Source organism: Oryzias melastigma, linkage group LG14 (genome assembly GCF_002922805.2).
Source record: "Oryzias melastigma strain HK-1 linkage group LG14, ASM292280v2, whole genome shotgun sequence".
NCBI classification, from domain to species: Eukaryota; Metazoa; Chordata; class Actinopteri; order Beloniformes; family Adrianichthyidae; genus Oryzias; species Oryzias melastigma.
In genome coordinates this window covers 29,063,886-29,083,844 of record NC_050525.1, presented here as the reverse complement: position 1 = coordinate 29,083,844, position 19,959 = coordinate 29,063,886, and the positions used below count along the sequence as shown (strand labels likewise).

General features: G+C 43.5%; 1 protein-coding gene across 3 annotated transcripts in view; it reads left to right on the top strand.

Moving 5' to 3' along the window:
- The window catches only part of LOC112140121 (polypeptide N-acetylgalactosaminyltransferase 10), a 95,580-nt gene extending 77,996 nt beyond the window's left edge, over positions 1–17,584 (top strand). Inside the window, exons 8-12 of one of the 3 annotated variants that reach the window (XM_036215365.1) lie at positions 2,234–2,341; positions 5,689–5,910; positions 5,989–6,105; positions 7,781–7,930; positions 17,375–17,584. In XM_036215365.1, the coding sequence (XP_036071258.1) occupies positions 2,234–2,341; positions 5,689–5,910; positions 5,989–6,105; positions 7,781–7,930; positions 17,375–17,569 (792 nt within the window). In that variant the 3' untranslated portion in view covers positions 17,570–17,584. Of the gene's footprint in view, positions 1–2,233; positions 2,342–5,688; positions 5,911–5,988; positions 6,106–7,780; positions 7,931–8,330; positions 8,564–10,571; positions 13,434–17,374 lie in introns of those variants that run through there. The other 2 variants (XM_024263023.2, XM_024263038.2) reach the window with 2 other exon arrangements.
- Positions 17,585–19,959: the final 2,375 nt, after the last annotated feature.

The following is a 19,959-nucleotide window of genomic DNA, read 5'->3' as shown; positions in this document are numbered from 1 at the left end:
CTGGAGTGAGAATGAGGGAGAGACTGATCAGGACCCCCTCTCGTTGTGTCATTGAGGGATGTCAAAATAAAAGCTCAGATGTTCGTTTATGAGACTACTCAGCTTTTGTCAGATAATTTGACGCTGCAATAACTCACCAACTTGTCATGAGGCCTAAAACGAAACTGATATGACACAAAGACACGCAGCAGGAAAAATAATGGTTAAAATAATCGTTTATACGACACATTTTCCACGTGTTACTTACAGAATAAGACTTTTATAAGCCGTTTCAATTTATGCGGCTCCAGACATATTTGTTTTTTATTGTATTGGTCCAAAGTGGCTCTTTCAACACATTGGGTTGCCGACCCCTGTGTTAAACTGTTAGTTGGAAGTTTTATTAACTAAAAAATGAATAAAAAACCTCAATGAGGTCCAAATAGATCCGTGTGCTGGTGGATGGAGACAATACAGTCCATACATTTACCTAACCGGACCTCCGATGAGCTTTCACAGCAGCCAAACCAGCTGATGATCTGTTGTAGACCAGAGAGAGACCTGCTGCTGCACAAAACTCTTTATTTAGGAAATATCACCTAAAACGCTGTTTGCTGCCAGAATGTCTGGAAAAGTTTTCAGCTGAAAAACTTCAAACGTATTTTCTGTACTTTGATTAAAATGACTCAGAAGCTGAGAACAGAGCGGATCAGCGTGACTTTGGATGAAAGAGACAGAAATGACGGCGGAACTCCACCACGACCCCTCAGTTTGTCTGTGAACGGCACCAACGCAGAAAAGATCACTTTGAGAGGAGATGGATCTGGCGGCGTGCTGCGTCGTTTCCTTCGCTCGCCGCGTGTCTGTTAAACCAAACGGTCCGACGCTGAATGAAGCTCTTCATCTTGCTGCAGCCGGCGCCGTTTTATTAAGCTGCAGAGATGAAGAGAATGGAGGGATTAGAGCGGCGGCTCTGGAGCTGATTTGCTAAAAGATCGGAGAGAATGACACCAGAATTATCCGTCCGAGGTTATCCAGACGGTTTCCAGGAAACGTCTTTATTTTGTTAGTGTGATGGTGCTTTTGTCAAACAACCTTCATGAGGGTTTCTCTGGTTTATCTCAGTCCCTGTAGAGAACATTTATTAAAACAAACTCAAGAAATTGAACTTTTAATGCCTAAATGTACAAAGAAGTTCTCGGTTCCACAACGACGTATTTATGAGTGACTCAGTCGGAGAACTCTGTTTTAAAAATGTTATATTGTGATTGTCAAGAAGTTTTAATGATTAACTTTAATTGAAACTTTAAATCAGAGACATCCAGTGGCTTAGAGGCTGAACTGCAATGAACAGAAAAATAATAATAAATAATAATAATCATTTGGGAATCAAGTCTTTTACATACTGTGGTCATTTTGTGCAAAAACGTTTTTTTCTCATTTGCCTTTGATGACTGCAGACGTAAATACTCTACGTGGTCACAGTGAAGGACTAACAGGAATGATTGTTTTAGTTTTAAGGTTAAACCAACATTTTTAACCTGCTCTGTCCTGCAAACATGAGGAATAGTTTTACTCCAGTTACCTCCTCCCTTCATAGTCCCAGGACGGTGGAACGTGTTCCAGGATTCCCCTTCGTCCCAATGTGCTCCCAAATACAGGAAAAGGAAAGAAAACGACTTTCCGACTCATTCTTTGGTGACGTGCTCAAATTAAATCAGGGGTCACACGTTGTGGTGGGGGAACGTACTTCAGCACAACACCAGCTGAGCTAGCGTACGCCGTACGGGGATTGGATTGGGGGTGTTAGATTGGGGGTTTTGGGGGCTGTACACCAGAGGACGGCAGTCTTCCAGCTAGCAGTGGTTGAAGGTTTGATTCTGTTTTGGCTCATCTCTGGTTGCAGAAGTTTTTTTTCTGTTTCTGGAGTTTTTGATGGACTTCTAGTCCCACGATTCCACATTCAGGTCAGTTGCTGAAGGGAAAGACCTGATCTGTCGTTAAACACCACAGGTACCAAAAGAAGAGCGGTTCATGCTCTGCTCAGGTTTGGCTGCAGTCTGAAGGTTCTCCGCCGAGACGTGAGTTTTTGGCGGGACGCCATCAGAAGCAGATTGTGTGACCCGGATGTCATACATCTCAGGACCCGCAACAATAAGAGCGAAGAACGGAAATCAGTGGATTCGTTCAAAGTAAAAAGTTCTCTCCTGTTCATCTGATGGCGACCTCTGACCTGAAGCTCCTCCCTCTGCAGGTGTGGATGTGCGGCGGTCGGATGGAGGACATTCCCTGCTCACGGGTCGGACACATCTACAGGAAGTACGTCCCCTACAAGGTCCCCGGGGGGGTCAGCCTGGCCCGGGTAAGTGTCCAGACGCAGACTGCTCCGGGGGGGTCAGGGTCTCATCCACGGTTCGGGGTCGTGCGAATGTGAGGGAGTCTCGGGGGGTGGGGGGTTCTGTGATGCATCACCGCCTCTGACAGCGCCGCTGCTGAATACCCAATCAAGCCTCTCCGCTCAGGAGTCTCCGGTCTGTGTGACCTTTAACCCTCAGAGAGGCGGCCTGGAATACCAATCAGGGCGGATCAGTTCAGGTCGTTTAGGAGAAACGGCGTCTGAGGAGGACAGAGAACTCAGAGACTTCAGCAGAACGAGGCGTTCTTCGTGTTCAGCTTATATCCCTGTTGTTTTGGCCCCGCCCACAAAGTTGACAGTTACAGTCTAGAGACGAGCTGGAACGAGAGGAACGGGATGTTGTCCTAGAAAGTTCAGGAGTAAAAGTGAAAACTGTCTGAAGGTTTGTGCCGTTACCACGGCAACAGTCCGCACACCGTCTTCTATCCTTCTCATAAACTTGCTAAGAGTTCAAACATTTGGGTTTAAATGTCATTTTTTAAAAGTCTTAAAATGACTTCTTCAGTCTAAAAGATCTGAAACACTTTTTGCTTTTTTAACCCAAGAGTTTCACAGAATGATGCGGTTTTATCGGAGCAATGATTCCTTCATCAGACCATGGCGTCTTGAACTCTTGACCAAATTCTGATAGAAACACTCAGGAAAAGATCTCCGTAAAGTTCACACAACAGTGTTGCTCTGACGGAGTTTCACAAGAACAAAACCAAAAAGAGAAAAGCAGCGAAGCGTCTCGGACGGCTCTAAACCCGTGAGAGGATCGTAGACGCAGAGCTCAGCCAAGGAGAGCACGAGAAAGACCAACTGGAAGTTCTGGACGTTCTGGCCTGGCCCACAGAGGTCTGATCTTAAGGATGTCTAGGTTTATAGTAATCTCATGTTTATCACAAGAGTAACCTTCTAAAAATAATCTGTGAGACGAGAAATCTTCAAAGTAAACTTTATTTTTACAGCAACGTTTTTAGGCAGTGAACTCCTCACCAGACTTGATCCACTTCTGTCAGACAGACGAGAACATTTTCAGACTCATCTAAAGTTCAAACCTTCATAGTAGTCAGTCCAGTTCTAAAGAACGAAAACAACCATTTGTGACAAATACAGACGCGTCACGGAGGAGCCAATCAGGACGCAGCACATAACTCACTGAACTGTCTTTGAACCTCATCATGTGAGGTCACGGTGAGTGAGCTCGGAGGATGTGGGAGCGTCTGCATCCACACGAGGTCGGACGTTTCCAGGATGTTTGGATTTACCCTCCAGACGAGTCAACCTGGAGCAGCTGAAGGGGGGAGACGCCCAATAATGATTGGTTGATCTCTTTGTTCACTTTTGGTCGATTCATGAACGTCAAAGACTTATACTTCAGATTTTGAAAGTTTTCTATGTTTATAACATAAAACTTTAGTGTTTTTGGTTTTCATGTAGTGATGAAAACATGTCAGGAGATTTCTCTGACTGAAGAAAATGATCTGAAGAAGACAGTAACGCCGTAACACAACCGTCATTCAAGAGAAGGATTGAGCTCCAGTGGGAACTTCTGAGATTTGGTGACATTGAGCAAAATTCAGAAACATTCAATTATAACAGAAACAAACTTTGTAGAGAACAGAGAAGTTGACTTCAGTGTTTCACTCCAAACTCTTTTGTCTGTTTTCAGCCCATCAGAATGTTTCCAGTTTATTGGAATAAATCAGTTCATTTATTCATTTTCTTCATTACTCTGAGGTTTCAGCAGCTTCTGGCTCTTTTCACATCAGGAATCCATGAGAGACCTAATTAGACTCCAAACAAACCAAAAAGAAGCGTTTTGTCGACTCCAAATCCCCTCCGTCAGTCGGGATGACACGTACGGCCGTGGATCTGCATCCAGACGAGCATCATCCTCTGAGGAACCATGACAGGTCCTGCAGGACGCTCGGCCCCCCTCGCCCCCCCCACTGAGAGGCTTTGATCATTTCGTCACGTCAGATCATCACACAAACGCTGCTGGTAAAACAGAAGATCATCAAGCAGATGCATCTTCTATCCGGCGTAACATCGTCTCTCAAATCCACCTGCTGAACAGCTGATGGGAAATCTGTTCTGTTTCCCTTCAGTAAAAGCAGCTCTGCTCTTTTCCTGAGAGAATTACTGTGAAACCAAATCTGTGGCTCCAAAAGCACCAGATCTTCACTTTCATCAAAGCAGTTCTAGGCCAAAGGACTGTCAGGAGACAACGAGGCGGCGCTGGTGTCCTGCTGTCTGCAGCACAAACATTTGAACTCTTTTCTACTGAAACAGATAATAAAGGCATGACCGTTTCTGCAGGAGCCAGAGACGGTGAACCCGACCTTTTCTTTATGTTATTTAACTAGTTATAACGAGATGGTGGATCCCATCATAACGAGAAGACAGTCTGTCGTTATCATGAAAACGTTAAAACGTCTGTTTTCTTTTTACAGTGAATCTCGTTATAACCAGAAAACCTTTTTTGTTATAACGAGATCCAATATCTCACAAAAACTTATTTTGTCCTGATGACCTTAAAAGTTGCTGTTTATTCTTAAAGCTTTAAAAAAGTGTTACAATTCTGAAAAACAGTTAAAAAGTCAGTTTTGAAAGGGTTTAAGTTATTTAAGTTAACCCATTTAAGTTTTATTAAAAGGGTTATAATTATGAACATTTGCTTTAAATGTGATTTTAAAATGTCCTTCGTTTAACTGGACCAGGATGGAACAGTCAGGTTTTCTTCTTTGGATTCATTCCTTCATATTCTTCATAGTCCTGTAAATATGTTTTTTTTTTATTATTATTATTCTAACGTCTTGTTTGAAGATTGTGAGACTTTTAATTTATTTATAACAAGAAAAACAGAATATATCAAAGCGAATCTACTTTAAAGGAGTGTAAACAGGATCAACTTCCTGTTTAAACTTTCAAAATAAAGCAGTTATTTGAAAAAGAGTGACCCACTCTCAGTTTGGTAAAAACACAACTTGGATGCTTGTAAACAAACCTATTGGATAAAAATGGTAAATTATGAGCCGTTTATTTGTTTGTTTCAGTTATACTAGAACGTAATAATGTCCTGACAGTCGTATCCTAAACGTCTGAATGAAAAAGTCAAATATTCAAGCAGAAAACAAAAAACGTAAAGTTGTGTAATCTTGCGGACGATGATGTCAGGCGCCATCGCGTTGTCTGCAGCCAGGCTCCTCCCCTTTTAGGCTGAAAAGTGGTCGTCTCCATGAAGAAAGCATCAAACTGCAGCTCACAGCTCTGAAGCGTCCAGAGACCAATCAGATCTGTCCTTCCAGAACCTGAAGCGCGTGGCGGAGGTGTGGATGGACGAGTACGCCGAGTACGTCTACCAGCGCCGGCCCGAGTACCGCCACCTGTCTGCGGGAGACGTGGCTGCGCAGAAGGAGCTGCGCAGCACGCTCAACTGCAAGAGCTTCAGGTGGTTCATGAAGGAGGTGGCCTGGGACCTGCCCAAACACTACCCCCCGGTGGAGCCGCCTGCAGCCGCCTGGGGAGAGGTACACCCCCCTCCCCCCCAGAATCTGGTTCAACACGAGCAGCTGAAGGAATTCTTAACCTTCCGGACTGTTTTCCAGGTTCGGAGCGCCGGCAGTGGTTTATGTTTGGAGAGCAAACACTTTGTGTCCGGGAGTCCCATCCGGCTGGAGAGCTGCGTGAAGGGGCGGGGCGACGTGAGCTGGGGCCACGGGCAGGTGAGTTACCTGTTAGATAGTCTCCTGTTGTGAAAGAGGGATCCACACCTGGAGAATAACTAGAAGAGCGCACTGAAAAGGATCGAGTATTCGTATATTATAGGCAGGATAATGCCCGTTAAAGTGTGCATTATCAGACATGAACGCTGTGGAAGTCTGAACCGCGGCAGACTGTTAGATTTAATGATGATTAACAGATTCTGGTTTTAATTTAATGTGTGTGTTGACACGTCAACAGTGACAGATCTCTATTATTGTGACAGTTGTTCCCACAGACCATAATAATAATAATAATAATAATAATAATAATAATGCAGAATATTCATCAGATGTAGGTCAAAGGTTACCAGGATGTTGCCCATAAAGATGTTCAGACTGGATTTATGTTTACTATTTTATTATCCGTCATAACAGTTTTCATCTGTTGTTATTAACTTCCATGTAAACAAATATGGGTTAAATCTTGCTAAGTGGCCCTGTGGTAGAGTGTCTGGCCTGAATCTGGAAGGTCAGGAGTTCAAATCCAGACTGAAAATGAGGCTCAGTCATTCGTTTAATCCGGTTCTCAGCTCCGACCATCCAAGAACATTTGAATCTGATCTGAATGTGGACGACGTGTGAACCTGTCCATGAAGACTTCCCCGTCTGCCCTTCAAACGTCCTTCAAACGTCCTTCAGGCCTCCTGAGGATCTGGGCTCAGCCCTCTGCTCCATAAACTCCAGAAACTCGTCTGGCTGAAGCGGAGGGCCGTGGTCGGCGCCCCTGACAGATTGCAGCTGTCACGGTTCACGCCGCCGCTCTCTTTCCACATAAACGTCACAGAGTTGGCACGGAGGTGGAAGCTTCATCATCCTTACCTTGTTTTAACGGAGTCCCGCTCACATTACAGCCTAATGGATTGAATGTCTCTTTGAGTTTCCGCCGCAGAAGAACAGCGTCCCAGAGCTCCGACAGTCTCAAAGCTTTTATGTGAAAATGCTGCAGCGATCAGCTGATTCGGAGCCAGAACGGAAACTGCAGAGATTGTTTTAGCTTCATGTCTTCATGTCTAATAAATCCAAACTTAAACTCAGTGAATCTGCAGGAGTTGGAACCAGACCGGACGACTTAAAACAACAACTTCTGCTCAAACCTTTTTACATTTTAAGGAGGAACTTTTGTGTCATTTCTGCTCAACCTCCTTAGAAACAGGAAACGTTTGTGATGGAGAAAGATTTCTGTTAGAAAAGCTCTAAAATAGAATCCGATGAGACGAGGAGCACTTCCTCAGAGGTCCATCATGTTCACTGGGATTCATCCTTCACAGAAACGTTTCTGAAAACATTGATTTCTGCTGACATCTATTTAAGGTGGATTTGTCTGGTTTCTTAGTTTGTTTGTTCAGATTCATTTTTGAGATTTTTTTCTCTAAGTTGTTCAGTTTGATGTGATTCATCTCCAATAACACCAAAAGAAAATAAAAAGGATTTCAACTGCTCAAAAAGTCAGAATTTTCATCCATTAAATCCTGATCAGAAAATCTGCAGAAACTTTAATCTTCACATTCGTTTAGGATTAAATGATCCATTTATAAACTATTAGAGTTAAGAGAGTTTTAAACCCTAAAACTCACTTTAATCAGTTAAACTTTTTGAGAACAAACGGCAGGTATTCCTGGAGTCTTCTGTCCTGCAGGTGTTCACGTTCGGCTGGAGGGAGGACATCCGGGTGGGCGACCCCATGCACACCAAGAAGGTCTGCTTCGACGCCATCTCCCACAACAGCCCCGTCACGCTGTACGACTGCCACGGCATGAAGGGGAACCAGCTGTGGCGCTACCGGAAGGTAGGCGTTGGTTCTGGACCGTTCCATGAGCCACAGCCAGTCTGTCAGAATCAAACTCCATCCGGGAGAGGCTCTTTCAGGGGAAAATACTGAAGTTTCAGGGTTAGGAAGATGATTCCACAAACCTGAATGCTGCAGATGTTGGAGGTGATTTCCCTCCAAGACAATCCTGCAGCTTCAAGACAAAAAAAATCCTCCTTTTTGTTTTGCTTTCCTTTCATACCAGAGCAAACCAGCTTCAGAACCAGGTTGAAAGTAAAACATCAGGAAGAGAACCATGAGATCCACCAGCATTCTGATCATCTTCTTATTCTCTGACTGGTTTTGTGGCAGATTCTTGTTTCTTGTGTCCAGAAAGCTCAGGTTCCTGTCCGAACCGTCTGTCTGTGTTCACCTGCAGCAGAACTAACTCTCCTGGTTCCTGCAGACCGGATGCTGAGCTTCAGACCGGATGCTGAGCTTCAGACCGGATGCTGAGCTTCAGACCGGATGCTGAGCTTCAGACCGGATGCTGAGCTGCAGACCGGATGCTGAGCTTCAGACCGGATGCTGAGCTGCAGACCGGATGCTGAGCTTCAGACCGGATGCTGAGCTTCAGACCAGCCAAAGACAGAAACTCACTGTGACTCTGATTGAACAGAGATCACAGGTAGACTGTTGGGGGGTGGGGGGGGGGGGTCATCAGTATAGAAAATATTTAGAAAAGATTTTTTTCTCATCTAAATCAGCTTTGAAATTTGAAACCTTTCTAGAAATGATCCCTTTGTTAAATGTTTTTAAAATTGTTACCTGACTGTTAGTTTCTGTGAAAATGACGAGAGATCCGTTGATCCAGGTGAACTCACCTGAGAGGCCGAGTGAAAGGTCTCCATCTGATGGCAGAGCCGGATTCCACCTTTAGAGGGTCTCTGGAAGCAGCAGGTTGAAGATCAGGACATCGTCTGCATAGCTACTATAACATAGTAGAATAGATTTCCATAAAAATCGATTCTGTCAAAATCATACAAGTTAGAAATAAACTAAACGTTGACGCTGAAGAACTCTCACAGTTCTTTACTTTTACCTCATTTTATATGTAAAAACATAAACGTATGAATAACCCAAAAGATTTTGCTCTGGATAAATGTTATCCTGTCAGAATGATCCAAAGTCTTAAATATAACCTGCTGGACTCCTCACACTTTCTGCTGCGTGAGCTCCTCTTTCTGTGGAATGTGTTAAAAAACTTATAGTGAACATTATGTTTTAGGAGTTAATCAATCAAATAACTTTTCACTTGAGATGACTCCTAAAAACATTTGGTCTTTTGCTAATTTAGTTCAACAGAAACAATAAAAATCCTCCAAAAACGTATAGAGTCATAAATGATCTGGTTATTTATGAATGAAAAACTCACCACCGTCTGTCTACGAACGGAACCGCAAACATAGAAAATACATCTTATATGGAAAATAAATGAATGTGTAAATAGTTAAGACATTATTAGCTAAAGGTGATGACCCGATTATTAGTGAGTGGAGACCGTTCTGTTCCTCCTGCAGGCTGTGATTTAAAACATAGAGATTTTAATCCTAAAATGATTAAAGTCATTCATAGAAATAACAACTATAGAACAGATTAGTGGAAACATTTTTATTTTATCATCAGTTCTTTTTAATGGTGAGGATAGTCTACAGGTGAGTCACTGGCTCCCCCTCTCAGCTGAGACCTGTTTCAATGAAGAACCTCCAAACAAAGATGTTTTTCTAAACTGTCCAATCTGGCAGCACTGATGTCAGCGAGGCAGCTGACGCACTGCATGATGGGATTTGTAGTTAATATGATAGCAGCGGGGCATTACTGTAATACCAATGATAGGAAATGATCTGGCGGGCCGGGTGGAATGGTTAAAGGTAAATGGTAAATAGCGTATACTTGTATAGCGCTTCCTATCCTCCTTCGAGGCCCAAAGCGCTTCACAGTCACAGACCCATTCACCCATTCACTCATCCACACACCCATTCACCCATTCACCCATTCACCCATTCACTCATCCACACACACATTCACACATTCACACATTCACACATTCACACATTCACACATTCACACATTCACACACACATTCACACATTCACACACTGCTGCTGGCTCCGCTGCCAAACACTGGCTCCAACCTCCCACCAGAGGCAATTCGGGGTTCAGTGTCTTGCCCAAGGACACTTCGACACATGGGCGGGCAAGGCGGGAATCGAACCCGCTCACTTCTGATCAGGAGTCGACCGCCCTACCCGCCGCGAATTGCGCGGCGGGCCGGATGCGGCCCGCGGGCCTCGACTTTGACACGTGTTCTAGGCGGTTTGATCCACCTCAGGTTGTAAACCCAAAGCAGACGAAGGTTGAAGATGATCAGGAACCGATTCTGTGACCGTCCCGATGAAGGAGGAACTTTAAATCCAGAGTTTTTAGTTTCCAGTTTCAGAGAAACCTGAACTGCATGAAGATCCTCGTATTCACTGTAGATATGATCTCTCCAGATCATCATAATCCAGTTGCTGATTCTTCTAATGGACACAGATGAAGAACATCCAGACTAACGGATGATTTTAACGCTGATCCGGTTTCACATTCTGTTTCTAAATCCCCCCTCTTGCCCCCCCAGGACAAAAGCCTGTTCCACCCCATCAGCAACAGCTGCATGGACAGCAACCCCGGCGAGCGCCGCGTCTTCATGAACGTGTGTGACCCCGCCTCCCCGAGCCAGCAGTGGCTGTTTGAGAAGACCAACGCCACCGTGTTGGAGCTCTTCAACCGCAGCCCCAACTGAGCCCCCCCCATCCGCTGTGGGGGTCTCTGTCTGGCCGCGGTTTGGGATGGGCTTCTGTTGGAGCGGTTATCCGGCATTCCCCGTTTTGGTGCCTCCCCTGTCCCACCTCCTCTCTGTCGCCCCCCCGAAGGCTCCATGTGGCCACATGACCCCCCGTATCTGCCTGGGGGGGTTCCTGCTGAGCCAGAGTCATCCAGCTCCCAAACTCACCTGGACGGTGAGTTTAATTAAGACCCGCCTCTTCATCTCTGACCCCCCACCCCCCCACCAGCTGTAAACCCACACAGGAAGTGGGTTTGCTGCTGCTCCCTGTCCCTCCATGGCGGTGTCCCCCCCACGCCGCTGGACCCTTGGCACGCCGCCGCTTGATCGCCCAGCAGCCGGGCCGGCCCTCTCTTCAGCTACGGTAGCTCTCGAGGTCCAAAATGGAGGCTTAAAATGCACAAAGCACTTACAGAGCAACCAACTTGAATGCAATCTCAGTGCCTTGTCAGATGATGACTCCACGGCGGCAGAAACGCCGCTGCGCCGGTGGAGCGTCGTCTGCACCTCTGGGTTCCTGAAAATGAAGCTGGATTGTCCTGTGGTGCGGGACCCTGAACGCATCGCAGTGAACGGAGACTCTTCCTCACAGCCTCTCCTGCCTTTTGAAGTAAGCCCCGCCCACCCATCTCCATGGAGACGTGATGATGTTTGTACTCCTTTATTCCAAAGTACTTGAGCTGGAGATGGAAGTACGGCTTTCACCGCATCACCTTATCCGTTCGGTTTTCTGTTGTCCTGCAGCCGTTTTTAAATAAAGTTTGTGTTGAATTCGTTCCTCCTGATTTAAAATCAAGAGACTGAAACAGACGGATTCTCTTAAACTGGTTTGGGGTTTTTCTGGGGTTTTTGGTTGGATGTTGTGATGCACCTTAAATTGTCCTCGGCTGTAATTTGTGTTGAAGCAGAAAAGAAATTCCTCCCAAAGTCTTGACTTCCTAATCAATACTCCGATACGAATCAATAATGGACTTCTCTTTGACCAATCACATCCTGATTCTGCTTTTCATCATCAACAACAGTTGAAAAGGAAACTTATCAAACACTGAGAACATTGTAGACAACAAAAAATCTTTTATTCCAGATACTGATCAATACATGAACCAATCAGTGTTTTTATTCACTCTCTGTTTTTATTGGCTGTTAAATCGATAAAGTATCAAAACAGGAAGTGCAGGTGATTCAAATCAGCTGATTGTTTCTTTATTTACAATCTTATTAGGGATTTTTTTGATTGGTGGATTTGATGTTTAGACACAACAAAACTCTTCCTTAGCCCCGCCCACTTACCCGTCAATGAAATGTTGATGTGGGCGGAGCTAACAGCTTACCTCCACCTCCGGTTTTTGTCAGAGCTGATCTGTTCAGCAGATATTTGTCTCGTTTGGACGTTTATTGTGTTTGATCCAAAGTGAAACATTAGATCAGTGAACGATTTTTGTACTTAAAAAACTCGTTTTAATCAAATAACATTTTTAAGTAGAGAAAACCATCAACTCAGAATTTTTATTTAATGAAAAATAAATTTCAATTTGACTGTTTTTGTTACTTGATTGAATGTTTCACTTTTTTCAGTGTATGATTAATGGCCCATTTTATATTTTTGGTAAATATTTTAATTTAAGAGAATCAGTTGATGATTTCAGTCGCTGCACTCTGACAAAGAAAAGACATTAAACTTGTTTGCAGATGACGCCGTGCTGTTTGATGGTTTTCTCTTACACTGTAAACAGTGAAATGTTGGATCAGTTAACAACATCTCTGTAACTTGTTACATTTAAAAACATTAAATTGTATCCAAATTTTTGTTGATTAAACCACCAACTCAGAATTTTCATTTGATGAAAAATAACAATTGTAGATGTAACAATTTACAGAATCTTATTTAATTGATCCAATGTTTCATTTTTTTCAGTGCAGTTCTGTTGGACTTATCAGTCTGACCCAAACGGTTCTGACCCAAACGGTTCTGACCCAGACAGTTCTGACCCAGACAGTTCTGACCCAAACGGTTCTGACCCAAACGGTTCTGACCCAAACTGCAGTTCGGTCCGATGTAGAGCTGTGATGTAATGTGTGGTTGATCTCCTCAGAACTTCTCCAAGTCCGACAGTCACCTCCACTCTTCTTTTGTTTCTCCACAGACGTCAAAAAGTTCCTTTTTACTGGATGTGAGTCGAGAACAAAATAAAAAATATATATTTTTGGTTAAATTGAGACCCTTCAGGCTTTTATTGTGAAAGGATTAAATAAAACCCTTTTATACATTATTTTATGTCCGACTTCCCCTGTTGTTGTTGTTTACTGTTGTTTCTGTTTATTCCTGTTAAGTTTAAATTGCAGAATTTGAGTTGATTTCCTGTCAGCATTTTCTCCCTGAAGTGATGATCCAGATGTCTAAATGCTGCCATGTTTGTTTTTTGTCCTCATGCGTTCAGAGTCAGACTTTAGATCTATGTTTCGGGAGTGTTCCTCCGCCGCCGCCGGGACGGTTCAGACTGTACATTTAGTTTTTGGAGAGACAATATTTTTTTCTACTGACACTGAAGCTGTAAAAGTGTATTTAGGTATTTAACAAACTGTACAATAAAATTGGAAATGTAAAATATTTTTGCTGACATTGTAAAATAAAAGGTTTCTATATTTGGAAAAAGATTTCAATCGATGATGATTTATTTATAGAAACTCAGAAGAGACTTTTCTTTCTTTCTGTTCATGAAGCATCAGAAACACAAAGTCAAAAACAGAACACAACACAATTCCAACAGAACAGTTGTTGTTGTCCTCTCCTGCTGCTGTTAGTCCAGTTTCACTCTGGATTCTGTTGTGTTTACATCTGAATGACACTTCCACAAACGGACATCTCAACCTTTATCTTCAGTTTTAAGTTTTAAACAAAGCAACAGATGTGACTGAATCAAAGATCTGGACGTTTTTCTAAACGAAGTTTCCGGGCCGTACGGTGTAGAAGTGTTTGCTACGACCTGTCGCCCGCAGCACGCCCATAGATAATTATGTGAAACATTTTCTCTCTACAGGGTCACTGAGCGATCTATGATTGCAGTGTTCTGGTTAGGGCTGAGACGAGTATCCGGGTGATCGGGTATTCACGATTTGCTCTGGAAAATTCGAGTACGGATATTCACGGCGTCCAAGATCGCTGAGTCACGATCTTTTTAAATAAAGTAAATTTTAGTAAAATATGAATCTTTGTGTTTTTTAATCAGTTTTGGTGATTCTGATCTCCTGTTCTGAATAAATGTATAAATGATGATTAAATACAAATACTTTCAATTTTCATCCATCCAGTAAATAGACACATAGCAATAAACATTATAATTAAAAGTAAGAATCGTGGTTCTAGTCGTGAATCAAATCGCTACCCAAGCAACGATCCACAGCTCCATTAGTTCTGTTTGGGTGACCCAAACAGGGTCACGCCCGTATCCACCTGTAAGGACAACTGGAACTCCGGTTCTAGATTTTCTTTTTCTTGTTGCCATTTTAGTGAGAAGTATCAAGCAAAGATGGAGTCTGTTCTCCATCCAGAAGGACTTTGGTTCCTGAGGATGGAGGGTCAGCAGGTGAGATGGGGGGTCTACACTGAGGTCATCTAAAGTCTTTAGGGGGAGGAGCTCCAGCGATGGTTTGGATCAGCTTCACAGAGTCTGGATCAGGAAAACTGATTTTAAGGAATTGTTGGGGGAGAATTTTAAACATTTTATTTATTCTATACAATAAATTTTGATGAAACAACATTTAGATTATTGATTTTCTTCTTTCTTTTCTAAATCAGACATTTACGTTGTTGCTTTCACTTTTCCTATCCGTGTTTCTCTGATCCTGTGAAGATCTCCTGATCCGAACACGTTTGTCGTTCAGCGCTTCATCGACAGAAATGAGGATTTCTCCGTTTCAGATGAAGAATGATCTGCTGCTCCGTCTCACATCCTCGATCCAGATAGTTTCTGCTCAGAATAAAAGCCGAGGTTTGGGAGAACGAGGAGTCCTCGGTGACCCCCCCCAGCAGATGGGGCAGCAGGTGGATGAAGCCGCGGCTCATTCCGCCGTGATTGAACGTTCGGGTGACGTCTGCTCCACAGATTCCTGGTTTCCTCGTCCTGTCGCTTCCTGTTCCCGTTTTCGTGGACGACAGACGACAGAAGGTCAATCTCCTGATGAACCGCTGACCCTCACGGCTTCAGGGTTGTTTCAGACCGTTTCCAGACTGAAAGTCTTTTCATCAGATGATTAAATGAGTCGCTCCTCAGATCTGCCTGAACGTCCTCGTTGACCTCAGAAAGGCCGTGACTCATTTGTCTCCCATAATTCCCTCTGTCTGCAGCCAAACCTGACAGATCTCTGCTTCGTTAGCGGAAACATTTCAGGCTGATTGTTTCTCAGCTTCTGTCTGAGCTTCAGGATGAAGTTTGACCGTCGTCTTTTCTTTGTTCTTCTTGTCATTCTCCCAGAGCGTGTCATCAACGGTCTTTAAACTTTAGAAGTGATTGATAGTCTGCTGAGATCAGACTTCAACAGATTTACTTCATAAAGAAAAACAATCTTTGAACAAATCAAACAGTTTGAATAATAATAATTAATTATAAAGGAGATAGCTGTTTTTTATGTTACAAAAGTGAACGTTAGTGAATGAATAACATTGTTTTATTCCATGCGTGAAGGTTCCTCCAGATGACGTCGTCTTCTGACATTCTGACATTTGGGGTGACAGTGGCTCAGGTGGTAGAGCGGGTCGGCCAATGATCGAAGGATAGGCGGGTCGATCCTCGCTCCCGCCAGCCAAATGTCGTTGTGTCCTTGGGCAAGACTCTTAACCCTGCTTGCCTCCAGTGTGGCCCCACTGGTGTGTGAATGTCCCGGTGATGGTCAGAGGGGCCGTAGGCGTGAACTAGCAGCCACGCCTCTGTCAGCCTGCCCCAGGGCAGCTGTGGCTACAGTAGTAGCTTACTATCACCAAGTGTGAATGAATAATGGATATACAAAGTAAGTGCTTTGAGCGTCTGGAAAAGAGCAGATAAATCTAATCCATTATTATTATTATTATTATTCGTCGCGTCTGAAGGGAACTGAGTTCCTCCTGCAGTTCCACAGTCTCGTTATCTTGGGTCAGTGAGGGAACAGCCCCATCCTGACAGATGCCCCCCTCCCTGACTGAACCTCGATGCTGTGGGATCTCAACATGTCGACTCCACTCTGACCTTTTCAGTTGGTCTGTTGTTTTGGTGATTTGTTTGTCGAGTCCTGAACCTGCTGTGGTGTTTCCAAGCGTCCTGAACTGTTGGAGACCTGTCCTCCTCCAGGAGAAAGTCTTTAAGCCTGGGGGGACAAACTCAGTCACACAGGGGACAGAATCCACAACACCTGAGATCGCGGTCGAACAGGATAAACATTTAGTGAACTCACTAGAACTACATTTTTAAAACTTTCAAACTGTAACTTTCTAACATAATTATGAATAATAAAAATGCAGAAATATTATTCCAGAATAAATCAACTTAAACCTTAAATAACTTTCAATATTTTACTCTCAATAAAAGTATATTTTGTCAAAATTATACAAGTTAGAAATGAGCTCAAGATAACATCGGGTCATTAATAACAATAAAATAAAACGATCTGGAGGGCCGGATAGAATTACCTGGAGGGCCGGATCCGGCCCCCGGGCCTTGACTTTGGCACCTGCTTTAAGCGCTCAGCTGTGAAACAGGAAGTGTTTGGTCCTGAAGGTTCCTGGGGATCTTCTAGTTTTTGGCTGAAGCTCCAAATTCCTCGTCTCCTTTGTGTTCTCTGATGTTTTTATTTATTATTTTGTCTGTTTCCTCTTTTTATATTCATGAACCCGCGGCCTCCTGCAGACTCTTACTGTAACTATGAATGTTTTTTTATTGTTGAAGCCAGATCAGCTCGTCGTTGTTAATGTGAAATATTTCTCAATGGACCTAATTGGACACATAAAGGTTCAGGTGAGTTTCCTCACCTGGACACAGAAGCTGGAACTTGATCCAAACATTTGGATCTCAGCAACATCTGGACCACAAACCAAAGCAGAAACCAGCTGAAGAGTTCCATCAGTCTCCTGTGTGTCAGCTCTAACGTGAGCGAACTAAACGCTCCAGGTGGATGTGGGCGGGGCCTAAAGCCTTGATGGTGCCGTATTACAAACCTTGTGACCATCAGGTGGCGCCGCACTGTGTCTCACCGGGAGGGGCACCAAAAGGGGGGTATTCTAGGGCTCCAGACTGAGGGGCCACAAAGGCCCCTAATGCCAGCTTGCCTCTGTGTTAGGGCCCGATAAACCCAAAATCCCAAGCGGCGCCTCTGCTCAGAGGTCCACCTGGAGGCTGAAGAAACTGCAGCTTCAAGGTGAGAAGAGTGAGTGTTTCTCTCCCCGTATTGATGCCATAAAAGGTCAGAGCGTTTATTTTTGGAATCATAAACAGTGCAGTAGTGCGGCGGCATTGATTTGAGCTTTGTGCCGGCTGTGATTGATGAATGGAGGCTGATTGTGATTCTCTCATGGTCATTGTGTCTGCGCGGTCCGGCTCTCCTCTGATTCCTCATTGATTATTCTGCAGCTGCAGCAGAGAGATGACAACAGCATTCATCACAGCCGCTCTCAACAACAGCTGAAGCAAAGTTTGGAGCAGAAGTTCTACCACTTCGTCTGGAGAAACGTCAGAAAACCATCTGACATGTTGGGCCATAGCGGTTCATCGTCTGCATACGGCGCTCCTCGTCTGAGACGCCAACGACTGAAAATACATCCATGAAAGTCTTTATTTCTGAGTAATAAAAACATGAAATTATACAATAAAAGCTCCGAACTGTCACTCTTGTTTCCATTCATTCTGATTCCTGTAGGTTTAAATCCAACACAGATGCAGTTATAAAACTCATTAATTCAGTGAAGCTGTTTATGAACAGAGAGGATCAAACTGATGTTTCAGCTTCAATGTCCATAATCTTTAACATCTGATCTAAGGAAAAGTATTCCTGATGACGGTGGTGATGGAAGAACAGGATTCAATTAATCAATTAATGGAACAAATCACATTTCACCTGTAAAATGCTTCCAGTCCATTCATTTGATTTTCTTTATTTGGAGGATGACTCCTCCTCCTTCTTGACTCCTCCTCCTGAATGACTCCTCCTCCTCCTTCTTGACTCCTCCTCCTTCTTGACTCCTCCTCCCGAATGACTCCTCCTCCTCCTTTTCGACTCCTCCTCCTTTTTGACTCCTCCTTCTTCACTCCTCTTGAATGACTCCCCCTTCTCCTGAATGACTCCTCCTCCTGAATGACTCCTCCTCCTTCTTGACTCCTCCTCCTGAATGATTCTTGTTATTTATGAGAAAAAGTCTTTTTTAAATGAACAAAATCAAAACAGAGAAATGTAGAGATGTTGAAGCATTATGTGGATGATCTGATCAGAGCAGAAGAGGAGGAAGAGGAGGAAGAGGAGGAAGAGGAGGAAGAGGAGGAAGAGGAGGAAGAGGACGGACTGAGGAAGAAACCCGAGAGACTGCTGGTCGTTCCATTGATCCAGTAGAAACACAGAGCTCTGCTGTGGGAGGACGGAGCAGCAACGCCTCATTCATCCCAGTCAAGTGATGCAGAGCTGCATCTGAAGCTCCTCCTCCAGGTCACGGCCTCACCAATCAGAGAGCAGAGAACCTTTCTCTACTTTACAACCACATTCAGATCTGAACTACAGACGAGACATCTGAATAAATCAACTCATGAGTTACACATATCTGATCTGGATCTCCTTTTCTTCCTGGTATTTCTGGAGAGGACGGGTCACATCACTGCAGACGGAGGGAGGAGTCTGAGGAGGATAATCAGACAACAGCGGCGAGCGTCTGATTGGTTTGATATTCAGCTTTAATCACAGGAAATACCAGATCCATTATTTATACTTCTCACTCAAACGCTGAACTTTGGGGAGTGTCATTATTAAAACTTCTGGCGGTCGCCATCATGACGCTGGCGAGCTTTGGAAATGAGATGAGCCTGATTCAGATCCACGCCGTTTCTTTTTAAGAAAATCAAAACAAAAGACACAACAATTCTAATTTTGTAGGGGGGTGGTGGGGGGGCTAGGACGCTTTTGAGGAGACAAATCTGAGTTTAAGGAAGGGCCGACCACAACAGAGAAGATCATTAACATGGTTGACTTCTTTCTGCTCCTGTCATCTGCTTTAATGTCATGAGAAGCTTTAATTTCACCTTAATCTCTGCTGAAACAGTCGACCAGAGAGTGGCGTTTAGGCACCGACTGTACAGCATCACCTAAACGTCATTGTAGTTCCAGTACTACCAATACTTCCTGATACACGTACTAAAACACGGGCAGACACTCCATCAAATCACTGAGACAGGACGGCTCATGTGAACGAGGTTCACCCCCTGCTACTCATCCACAATGGAACATTCCATCAACACCAGCTCACAAGTTCACAGACTTTTCAAAGATCTAGAAAGAAAAAAGTGTAAGATGATGTTGTAACATCAAATAAGAAAAAGCTGCACTTCCTAAATGGAGTTTCCCATAGGACAGCTAACCCTAACCCTAACCCTAAACTTAATTAGACCCCCCCCCCCCAACCCTAACCCTTCATACAGACATTCTGACTAAATGAACATCTTTATATGATTTTTCAAACTCTTTGAAGGAAATATTTTTAAAGCAACCATTTGTGGTCTAAAGTACAGTTTTTTACTCACACTTTCTTCTTCTTCTGGAATAATATGAAATGCTATAGCATTCATTATTTCACAAATACATTTTACAGTTTGTGAACTGTAACAGATTAATATGAAAATCTTCAAAACATATATCGATTATTGTATTTCTAAACAAATGAGTATAAATGTGTTAACTTAAAATGTAATTAAATTGAATTGAGAGGATCAAAATAACGAAAAAAGTCTAAATAGAGTCGACCCGGTTCTGGTGGATCAAGACGATTCTGGACATTATTGGCGATACGGTACCAGCCCTAGAAAATAAGCAATATTTTACCAGGATAAAGTCATAAAATTATCAGGAAAAATTATCAATAGTGTACAAGAATAGTCATGAGGAAAAAAGACAACATTTTGGAAACATAAAGTTATAAAATGACAGATAAAAGTTAAAATGTTACAAGGATGAAGTC